Raw genomic sequence first — 11,928 nt, 5'->3', positions numbered from 1 at the left:
TATCTCAAAGGAACTATTACTCAAAGTCTTGTTTTCACTCCTTCATCTTATCTCAATCTTCGAGCTTTTGCAGATGCCGACTGGGCCTGGATCAGTAGATGACAGGAAATCTACTGGAGGATTCTGTATTTTCCTTGGGTCTTAACTTGCTCTCATGGAGTTCTAAAAAGCAAAACGTTGTTGCACGCAGCTCTACCGAGTCAGAATATAGGGCACTAGCTGATACTGCAATTGAACTTATATGGATAAAGTCACTACTTAAGGAGCTTGGTGTTCCTATTGTCTCTCTTCCTCTCATTTGGTGCGATAACAAGAATGTCCGCCGCTATTGCAGCCAATCCAGTTCTGCATGCACGAACTAAACACATAGAGATAGACGCCCATTTTGTTCGAGATAAAGTTCTTCAACAAGTACTGGATGTGCGATATGTTTCCACTTATAGCCAAGTTGCAGGATATCTTCACCAAAACCGCTTTCTATTTCCAGATTCCATGAGCTTGCTTCACATTTTCCTATTGAAAAAGGGTAGTCTACTTTCTGATGGGGTTGTATTGAATGAAACAGTTAGTTAGCTTTGTATAGCAGTCAGTTAGTTTTCACTTTCTGTTAGTAAGCTGTTATAGAAGTAATTATCACGTACATGCAACAGCCGATGTAACCCTATCAGTGTATAAATATATGAAGAAGGTCTATGGAAGCTTTGATCTTCCTTTACACAAATATCTCTCAATATGATACACAAAATCTCTCTCTAGCTTATATTCAAACACACCAAAATCACACGTAATGACAATAAGTATGTAAAGCTTTAAAAGTAATACAGATACGATAGTATAGTTTACAAAAACACACTATTGTCTAAGCTACCTCAACTGTAGTTAGTTTTTCTTTGCCTTCATCTCCTGCTGCATCCTTACCACTGACAGTTTTTTTATCCTCAGCTTCCTTTATCAGTCTCATGATGTCGGCTTTTTTCTCAAGAAGACTCTCAATCTTAAAGTTTATCTTGTCAAGTTTTGTTTTCAGCTTATCAAGGTCCCTCGCATTGTACTTCTCTTCAAATCTTTGTTTCTTCTCATTCTTCATTTTCTTCTTGTCTTCTCTCTCTTTTTGTGCCCAGATTCATTGTTGGTCATCTCTTCTCCGTTTCCTTCTATGTGAACATCCCTGGTGGCAATTTCAGATTCGACCCCCGCCTTCTCCTCTGTTTCTTGATCAGATTTTCCTTCTTTTCCTTTGGATTTCTTTTTCTTCCCTTTCTCCTCTTCCTTGCCCTTACCACATTTCTTCTTCTTTGCCTCCTTTCCTTTTTCATCTGAGATTTCTTCACTAACTTGCCCTTCTGATCCCTTCCCTTCAGTCATCTTATCTTTTTTCTTCTTCTCATCCTCATTTTTGCCCTTCCCTTTCTTCTTCTCTTTCTCGGATTCTCCTTCCAACTCTTTTTCCCCTTGAATCTCGGCTTCTCTGTCTCCCTCCTTGTGTTTCTTTTTCTTATCTTTCTTCTTCTTCTTCTCTTTTTCACAACCTTCACCCTCATTTTCTTCATTCGATTCTCCTGCAGAACCTTCCACATCTTTGGATGATTTGTCTTTCTTCTTCACTTCTTTGTCTTTCTTTTTCTCTTCATCTTCCTCCTCTTTATCCTTCTTGTGTTTCTTGTCTTTATCTTTCTTCTTTTTCTTCCCCTCGTCGCCTTCTTCTACTTCACTTTTCTCTTTCTCCACCTCCTCATTGGATTCTTCTCCAGATTTCTTCTCTTTCTTCTTCTTCTTCTTCTTCTTCTCTTTATCCTTCTCATCTTTCTTCTTATCCTGCTCATCTTCTTTCTTCTCCGTTACATGTGTTGGCTTGTCTGTCACCACTGATTTAGCTTCAACTTCAACCTCCACCTTAGTCTTTTCTTCTGCTTCACCATGCTTTTCAATTTTGCTCTCAGCCCTAAAATGAATCTTTTCCTTCTCCAGCTTCTCCTCTTCAATATGAAATGTTTCAGATCCGCCCCCCATTTTCCAATCAATAAATCTCTCTTTCTTGTTTATGTCTTAGTATCTGCGAAGAGAGAGAAAGCGCCAAATTCAAAATCATAACCACAAACATGACTGTAATGTCAAAACAATTACCTGAGAAGTGAGAATAGTGTTTCAAAATGAAAGAACAATATTCATGACAACTGAAGCTTAGCTATGAATCAATACCCAAAAAAACACACACATCACAGATTCTAGTTCCCTCAAAAATGTTCTGTATCCTGTGTTTTACGCATTGACAAAAAAAATTATCTCAAACGAATGTAGAGAAGAGAGTATATAAAGGCATGAATACCATGAATACCTTGATCACTGTAAACACCATAAAAATTGAGCATATCTTCCTGAATAAAGAAGAGATAACATGAAAAAACAGAGCTTATTACGTTCAAATCCCTAAGAAAGTACAAACAATTTTTTTTTTTAACTCGTCATCTCCTTAGCCATTATCAATTAAGGCTCAATCAGATCCTAAATATTAATTGTTAAACTTCCACACCAGACAATGAATCCCAACAAATACCGAAAATCCCCACCTTCTCGAACAAGATTAAACAAAAATAAACAGGCGGAAAAGCAGCACAATACAAAAATGGATATTGAAGCACTGACAATCGCAATGCAGAAAGATTCATGGCATAAAAATTAGGCGCAGATTAGTTGCAGAATAAATGCATGAGAAAACCATATAGCAGTACCTCATACGAATTATTTCCCAAGAAAGGCGTAGAGATTGATAGATTTGGAGTCACCTTTTATAGCTGATTTTGTAGAGCTGGATCGAATCGATCCGTGTGAGAAACGCTAACACGGGATGATGACACGGCTTTTCCTTTGCGGCGAAGCAAAATCGAAATTAAGAGCTAGTACTATTTACAACTGGGATTCTATACATTCGACACTTCCACATCCATCTAGATTCTACAAATTAATATTAATATATTACTACTATTATTTCAAATCTTATCAGCCTACTATTAACACAAACGTTACATTCTTTTATGTAAAAAATTATTAAATGTATTTTACAGGATATAAGGGTAATTTAGTCCATTCAATAAAAAAGTGGGTAAAATTTTAAGTTTTATTTTGAGTGGGTAAAATTTATTTTTGTTATAAGAAAGTGGGTATTTTGATATATTAACACATAATATTATGGCTATTCTTTTCAAACCTGAATTAAAGGGCTTAATATGAGTATATTTTTATATTCGACTTTGAAAAAGAAAAAGGAAAAGATTTGAGCGGCACCAGTCAAATACTTTCCTATTAGTTGGAATAGAGATAGCTTAACACAAAGTTATGGTTACTTAATTCGAAGTAAAATATGTTGACTTTGTTGGTGCAGTAACATTCGGGGCAGACGAAGCTCTTTAATACGACAAGCTAACTTTCTTTTGTCTATTTACTGAAAAACCATCATGTTGTATATGAATTTGATCATATCTATTGAGTAATTTTGTAAATACCCCTCTTATCTAACAATGACATTAATGTTCTTCAAAGTTTCACTCCCAACTAGAAATTAATGATTAATTAATAAAAATGTACAACTCCAAAAATAATTGATACATGTAAGAGCATCCACATCAACTTACTTGAAGTGGCTTTACTTGAGTAAGCTCGGCGATGAGTAAGTCGATGTGGGATGGGGCTTACTCGAGCCTTACTCGATAATATGAGTAAGGCTCATATGCTTTTTTCCCCATTGCGTGTAGTACATACGTAGGAAATTAATTAAAAAAAATGAAAATTACCTAGAGGTTGCGGTTGCGGCGCCATTGAAGGAGGAGGAAGAGTGAAGATGAAGCGCAGGAGGCCTATTAGGTTAAATGAGTAGTTTTAATTTTAAAATTATAATTGTATTTATTCATAAGTTGAATAATTTTTTTATTTTATCTTCTTCGTTAAATATTTTAAGAGAATCAATATCTTTATTTATATATATCCGACTACCACAAAGTATGGAGAAGAATGTATTAAAACTACCTTGATTTGGTTGAGATATTTTCGAATGTCACAAGACAAGAAAGGAAAAGACTTAAGCTTGTGAAGACTTGGTCTTTTTTATTTTAGGATGTTGGGTATTTTGGGTTGGAATTTAAAGTACCCACTTTTATAAGATGTCTATGAAAAATACCCATTCATATAATGTACCGTACAAAACACAATTGATGTTGATAGGTTGCATGAGTTTTTGTAAAAGTTCTTACACAAGTACTCCCTCCGTTCCGCGAAGCGTGACCCACTTTTCTTTTTGGGTTGTCCCACGAAGCTTGACCTGTTTCTAAAAATAGCAAAAAATTTACACTTTATTCACCTTTTCACTTTTTCACCTACCACACTTAACACACAAAATATCAATTTCTTAATTCCCGTGCCGAAAAGAAATGGGTCACGCTTCATGGGACGGAGGGAGTACAATTGTGTAAGAAAATGTGTAAGATATGTAGTTAAAAGTGCACAAAATATGATAAATGTGCAATTATTGTAAAGCCACGTGACCTTATAAGTCTAAAATGCCCTAAGTTTGAAAATAATGAAGATAAGTTTGTGTATAATAAAACAGTAATACAAGGACGTAAAAATTGTAATTTAAGTATATTTGGAATCACAAAAAAATTCTGAACCTAATTCATAAAATAGCCTCCAGTAAACCATAGCCGCTCACAATAGCCGTGGGTGTTTTATCCCGACGGCTATTGGGAGCGGCTATGTTTTACTGGAGGCTATTTTATCCATTAGGTGCATTTTTTTTTTATTCACAATATACTTAAAATTTGAATTTTTCAGCCCTCGTATTACTATTTTATTATACACAAACGTATCCTCAATTTGTATTTCTTTTTTTAAAATATATTTTCTGAAGTAGAAATACATAATAGAGAAGGAGATTGACAAATTTGGATTATAGTGGGGTAATAAGTTTCAATTTTTTGATTTGATTTGATTTAACATGAATTAATATAGCGTAACACATAAAATAATAGAAAATGTTGGATAAAAAAAATCTAAACTCATATATTATGAAACAATAAAACATTATAGAGCTTACCACATACGTAGCCGCCAGTATTTAGTATCCGAAAGGCGTAGCCGCGTGTAAGAAACCCGTAGCGGCTACAGCCAGCGGCTTCGTATACCATTTCATTCATAATTGGTTTTTATATCACAATATACATAAATTTTATTTATTAGACTTCATATTAATGTTTGTTGTATTTTTTTCAAATTTGAAGACCTAAGTCTAAGTCAAGCGTGATTGGACAATTCAAACGGCTAGGGGAAAGCTTTATAGGGTGGGAAATCTATAGGCTTTGCAGCAAATTCACTCACGGGTATTGGAATTGAGCGGGCACGACTTTTGTGGGATTTCTTTGACCACAATGAATATTTGATAAGACCTAAATTGGGTAGGGCCCTATTAACACCATATTTTATGTTAAATTAGGGTGTTGGGGTCTCATGCAGCCGCACTATCAAATGTTTCAGCTACAATTTGAGAGAGAGAGAGAGAGAGGGAAGGAATAGACGGCAATTGAGAGATGAAGGAATAAACGTCATTTTAGCCGACAAGGTAAGGTCTCGTATTTTTCTATGCAATTTTTTGTCGAAAACAATAGTCATGTTCTAACTTGTAATATTGTGTTATGAAATTTGAAGTGTTTTTGGGACAATTCACGGTTATTGTTTGTTCTTCTTCAAATCCATTCACGCCATGGCTTCTTCTTCAAACCAAATAAGTATACTACATTTTTAAGTATTATTTGGTATATGTTTGGTGAATACATTGGTGTATATGTTAGATGGGTTTATTTGTTATTTGTTTTGTATATGTTAGATTTTGATTTAGACATAGTATCGAATTTTTATATGTTTTGTATAGTATTGAATTTTGATTTAGATATATAGTATTTATTTTTTATTTCGTATATGTTAGATTTATTTAGTGTTAATAGGGGAATCTACCCACCCTTATAATGTGTTTTTATATGTTTCGAATTTTTATATGTTTTGTATAATATTGAATTTTGATTTAGATATATAGTATTTAATTTTTATTTCGTATATGTTAGATTTATTTATATGTTTCGTATATGTTAGATATAGTGTAGTTGAGTGTTGTTAGAAGTTGAGTATAGTTTGAGTGTTGTTAGATGTTTTATTTAGTTGAAGCATATTTAGATATATTTAATCGTCTATTTAGATCATTAGGTGGTTATTACTGTTTTACGCATAAAATAATAACGTTTTTTAGGTTATTCAGAATTTAAAAATTTATTACATATTAATAAAAATTATTAAATCATAATTAACCATGTACCCGCCAGTAATTAATTGTTTTAAGCAGTAGCCGCCCGGCGGCTACTGCTTAAAACAATTAATTACTGGCGGGTACTTGGTTAATTTTGGTTCTATAATTTTTTAATTATGTTTCTAGTGATTTAATAGTTAATTATGAATTATTATTAGTTGATGTTTGTTAATTCATTATGTTTTGTAAATTGAGTTATTTTTTGTATTGAATAGGTCCCTTATTCGAGGCCCGAGACGATCAATCGTCCAACTACTCATATCAGTACGTACTACAATATTAAGTACCTGTCGATAGTAGCGGGGAGACTACAGGACATTGGGGGTGTTGCACTTGGAGAATACGTTCAGGCAGGGGTGCTTTGGTATGTTGTTGGATTGGGCGTCGGGCCACAAGTGCAACATTGCATTGCACCATATTGTCTCTCGTCATCTTAAGATTAGCGCCGACGACACGGATGAGGACATGTGCTTCTAGTAGTCCTCTGAGTCGGCCTCTCACCAGCTGAAGGAATTCTAGATTCTCTTGGTCGACCAGCTTGTCGCCAAGAAAGATTTGGCAAAACAATATCAGTTGCAATTTCAAAAGGAATTTCCCAATTCTCTAAGGGAGGCAAGTGATTTACTGAACCGGAGTATGTTTGAACCAGTGAACTCCGCTTGTAGTAATCTTCCACGTAATCTTCCACTGGCTCGTTTGTCTCACTGAGAAAAGAATGATTATATTTAGTAGGCATAACTGTAATTTTATAATAAAATAGATTTAGCATACGTAATGGCTGCGATCGCATGAGAACACGGCATGCCGTCCAGGTTGAATTCATTGCATTCACAGCTTCGCACTTGAAGGTCAACCATGTAACGACGATCACCAGCACGAACCCTGTATTTTCTTTCGGAGGTCCCCTTCGCAGTGTAACGACGACTCTTTGAAATCTCTGCACTTATCTTCTGTGTTGCCTCCGGAGTAAGAAGATCCTCGCTCTCTTCCGCAGACGCAAGTCTGTCATTGAACCACTGCTCCAGAACCATCCTTGGTGAATTAGATTCGAACGGATATGGATTTAATCGGTGATTTATTATTGGATTTCGAATTATACCTAGTGTTGTTTGGAAAAACGAGAGAGAAAAGCAAAGTTGAGAGCACGAGAATTGGGTTGCTGTTGTATTGCAAGTGAAGTAAGCGTAAGTCTACAGGGTACATGCTCATGGCTATTTATAGATTACACGCTAAGGGCAAAATAGTAAAGTCAATGCTAAAACATGTGCCTCGCATGGTCGAGGGCATAGTAGTAAATTTGCTCCCAAGCGAGAGACTTCTCCGCTCTTTTGGTGATTTCTCTGACAAAAACCATTTCTCTGGTGAAGACCGTTCCTCTGACCAAGACCGTTTCTCTAACGGCATCCGTTCCTCTGGCGATGTCCGTTTCCTTGATAAAGGTCATTCCTCTGCTCTGCATATATTACTCCTCATTAGCTACTTCCCTCCTCTGGTCTGACTAGTTCGCTCTGGAGCAGAGTGATCTAGTCAGAGTGTTCGCCCGCGTGGCTGACGTCATCCACATTAAATGCCCTGTCCCTTCACAGTATGCTTTTCCATACTTCGAGGTTATTTTTTAATCCTCGCGTCCTTTCGCCTCCCCGTAAAAATCCTTTACCGTTGATTATCCCCCCAGTGTCACGTGTCGTTCATCCCGCTAGTTGGTGATTACCCGCGTACATTATACTTGGGCGGTTTGAATTCTCACTATTCATCTTCTTCATTTGCATCCCGCGTAATTTTCTCTCAATTTCCGGCGATCTTCTCCCTGTTTCGGCGTATTCCTTGCGACCTTTCCGCTTCAGTCCCTTCCGTCGACCCTAAAGAGTGTCCGACTTAGGTAAATCGCGTATTCCCTTCTCCTAGTTTTCTTGATTTAGCGTAGATTGGTATTTACTGTGTTGGTGCTCTGACTGACCGTGAAACCCTAAAATTTTTAAATTTTTCCGATCATGGCCTCCTCCGGTGTCCAACCTGCTTTCTCTCCCTCTCCTTCTCCTTCCCCCTCTCCTCAGGTCACTCCGCCTTCTTCTCTCCACTCTCAAAACCCTCCAACACTTTCGACCCCAACTAATCCTTCCAGTCCCTAGGATCCTCCGGCCTCCTCCGAATCTCCCCCCCTACTCCCAAATCGCCCAAGACCATTCCCGAATCCCGATTAGGTTTTGCGGAGATGGAACGGATGTTCGAGAAATGTAGACGTCCGGAAGGCTTAACCTTTGAGCCTTATTCCAAGGCCTCCGAGCCTTTCACCAAACTTCACATGAATAAAATTTCCCTCTTCCGAGCCCAAATAGAAGCTGGTTTAAGGCTTCCCCCCTGCTCTTCTGGTGGATGTTTGCAACCATTTCCACATACCCTTCTTCCAGGTGGCCCCTTCCGCTCTTCGGAGGCTATTTGCCTTCCACATTCTTTGCACAGCCCACGGTGTCCAAGACACCACCCAACTATTCCTCCAGACTCAAACCCTTAGATGGCAAGGCAACCCCTTGTATAGTTTTGCTGCCCGTAAGACCTATCCTACATCCTTCCTTAATTCCCTCAACTCCCATGATATGGGCTTTATGTCCTTTTATTGTTTTGTAAAGACCAATAAGGGCACCTGGCGCCAGTATGGTGCCCACGAACTGCAGTGGCATGAATCTCGGACTAGTTATAAGCCCCCTGCTCCAGGAAAGCCCAGCAATTTTGACTTAGGGATAATAAGTTCCCTTAATACTATGAATAGAGAAGATCCCTTTTCTTGTAAAGAGATAGCTGAGAATAATCAGGCCCTAGCTGCCACCGGCTTATTTCCTTTATATCCCCGCGGATCTATAGGTAAAATCAAATGTTAGTAGATATGCGTAAATGACTTATTACCTTGACTTTGTTGATAAAGTTGTCTTTGTTCGCAGGGATGTCGTGGAGATCGAAGTGCCGAGCCACGCTCCTGTCTGATCGTCCCTCTGGCGATGAGGGCAAGGCTCTGAGCGACCCGCAGATCCTGGGCTAGACATCTCCCAGATGGTGATTGATACTCCCGATGAGGTTACTCCCGCGCAGCGCTTCCCCCTTGGCAAGGGGAAGAATATGGAGGTTTTGAGCATGTTCAGCCCCGACAGCCAGGGGGCTGGTGGCTCTAGTATCGGCAGAGCCGAGGGAGGATCCACCATTCCCATGGTGGATATCGAGGATGATATTCCCATCTCCGCCTTGGCTCGGGACATCCCGACTCCTGCCTCCCAACAAATCCAAAAAAAGAAGAAGAAGGCTGCCACGCTGGCCCTTGCAGAGAAGAGGCGCAAGGAAAGCCTGCAAAAGGCTGGCAAATTTGTGGACCCGGAGGGCGGGCCAGTAGGTGAAGCGGAGGCAGTTTCCGTTGGTACTGAAGGGGGTAAGGCGTTGGCTTTGCCCGCAGGGGAGTCAGAGGCTTCTGGCTCCAAGCCAATCTCGGCTCTGAAGGGGCGAGATTTCGCCCATGCCTTGCTTTCCCATATCCACTCTAAGGATAAGGAGGCAACGGGCAAGCTAAAACGGGCGGTGTTAGCTAACCAGCTCAGCCAGTTGGCTCTTCAGGTACCCTGCATTTGTTATCATGTTTAAATGATTTTATTACTAACCTCTCGTTTTCTCTGCCCTGACATTTTCCCTTCATTTCTCTGCAGCTGGAGTCCCGGGTGGGGGAGGCCATCCGGTGCATCGATGACTATGATGCACTGGAGAAGGACCTTGAAAAGGAAAGAGAGCGGACCGCTTAGCGCGACGAGGAGGTCGCAGGCACAGTGGAGCGATACAGCAAGGCCGAGGCTGACGTGGCCGAGCTGCAAGCCCAATTTGCCCAGGCGGAGGTGGAGAAATCCTCTCTAGCTTCTGAGCTGGAGAGGGCTAAAAGGGAGGGCTACGATAACCTCGCCAAGTTCCGGACGCGATATGATGCGGAATATAAAGAAGCCAAACGCGGCTGGAGAAGAGCTTGCGAGGGTGCTCAGAACCGGGGTTACGCGCTGGGGGCCCGGGACCAACGCCTGGAGTTTTTCCTCTCTCCCCAGGGTCAGCAATTCCTGGGTATGATGTTGGAAGGTACCCTGGCGACCTTTCAGCGGACTCCGGATTATCTGGAGGGATTCTCCCCCATCTTCGCCCATGTGATAAAGCAGACAGCGACGAAGGCGGCGGAGATGGTGGGTGCATCAGCGGAGCAGGTTGCTGCTCTGGATATGGAGGCCTTGATGGACAACATCAAGGATGAGGATCTGAATAGGCTGTTGGGGATCACTGTTGAGTCCCCAAAGAAGCCTGAGTGGTGGTACCCGGTCTTGGAAAAGGCCCTCCCCCAATTTGCTTTTGGGGTCTGCTCTGAACCGGCGCCTGCTGCTCCCGTATACCGGCCTCCCTTCTGCGCCTCTCTGGTGAAGTTCGTGAACCAGCTGAGGGGTCAGGCTGGTGACAGCTCCTTGGGGTTCTCGTAATTCAGCATGGAGCCTCCTTTTCCCTCCGGCTTCCAGGCCACAACCTTTGAAGATCCGGCCTCCCTATCTGCTGCGGTAGATCAACTCTATGCCATGTACAAGGATGAAACAAAATATGCACATGAGGCATTGAAGTTGTTAGACGTGGAAGCTCGTCTCCCCGTGGTGAAGGACTCTGGCACGTTGCCAGTGTTTGAGGCAGGGGGGCCCTCTGGTGAAGCCTCTGATGCCGCTGCTCCTGTTGATGTGCCTCCTCCTACCGCTGCTGCTCCCGAATCTGCTGTCCTTGCTCCCTCCTCCTGACTGCCCTGCTATCTATTCCCTTGCCTTATCAAAATTTTTGGAATTTCGGATTTGTAAATACTTGGTATTATTTTGATCTCGATGTACAATTTTTTCCGCTTTGGCGTTATCAATGAACTTTCTTCATAACTTCTGTCTCCTTTTAATTTCTGTTTCAGCTGCATGTCTGTTTATCTTTCATGTTGTGTTGCTGTTATTGTTGTTGTTGTGGCCTTACATTCCGGAACCTCGCGATGTGACCAATGTTTTTTATCGGGTAGAGTAGAATTTTTATTTTTGTTGAAGTGTTGATGATTCCTCTGAGTGGTTCTTCTGCCTCTGACTAAGCTAGTAGCTCTGTTTTGCTGGAATGTTCGTGATTTCTCTGACTCTTTCCCTTAATGGTTTCTCTGGCTCTTCCCACGGGGATTTCTCCGACTTCTCATTCGGGGATTTCTCTGACTTTTCCCTCGGGGATTTCTCTGACTCTTCTTTCGAAGATTTCTCTGACTTCTCCTTCGGAGTTTTCTCTGAATTCTCCTTCGGAGATTTCTTTGACTCCTCCTTCGGAGATTTCTCTGATTTCTCCTTCGGAGATTTCTTTGTTGCCTCCCTTTGAGTCCTCCCTCTGCTGCATTCCTCTACTGCTTTCCTCTGCTGCTTCCCTCCTTGCTGACTGGAACACTCTGCGCGGAGCATGGAAGACCCGGGGGGTGCAACCAACTTTCGCGGCTTACGATTAAATAGTAATCCTCTGCGCGGAGCATGGAAGACCCGGGGGGTGCGACCAACTTTTGCGGCTTATGATTA

At 40.8% G+C, this 11,928-nt stretch overlaps 1 protein-coding gene across 3 annotated transcripts; it reads right to left on the bottom strand.

Moving 5' to 3' along the window:
• Positions 1 to 649: 649 nt before the first annotated feature.
• On the bottom strand, positions 650 to 3,069 carry LOC130997152 (uncharacterized). 3 transcript variants are annotated; one of them, XM_057922411.1, is made up of 2 exons: positions 2,784 to 3,069; positions 650 to 2,053 (listed from the first exon to the last, which is right to left on the bottom strand). In XM_057922411.1, the coding sequence occupies exon 2, from the start codon at positions 2,008 to 2,010 to the stop codon at positions 1,084 to 1,086; it is 927 nt and encodes a 308-aa protein (XP_057778394.1). In that variant the 5' UTR covers positions 2,011 to 2,053; positions 2,784 to 3,069; the 3' UTR covers positions 650 to 1,083. The 3 variants fall into 3 exon arrangements, with proteins under 3 accessions (XP_057778394.1, XP_057778393.1, XP_057778395.1); XM_057922410.1 differs by having other exon boundaries at positions 2,730 to 2,938; XM_057922412.1 differs by lacking the exon at positions 2,784 to 3,069 and adding an exon at positions 2,336 to 2,759.
• Between the last annotated feature and the right edge of the window lie 8,859 nt (positions 3,070 to 11,928).

Source organism: Salvia miltiorrhiza, chromosome 8, assembly GCF_028751815.1.
Source record: "Salvia miltiorrhiza cultivar Shanhuang (shh) chromosome 8, IMPLAD_Smil_shh, whole genome shotgun sequence".
NCBI classification, from domain to species: Eukaryota; Viridiplantae; Streptophyta; class Magnoliopsida; order Lamiales; family Lamiaceae; genus Salvia; species Salvia miltiorrhiza.
Note: the sequence above shows the minus strand (reverse complement) of the source record. Positions and strands in the feature narration are given on the sequence as shown.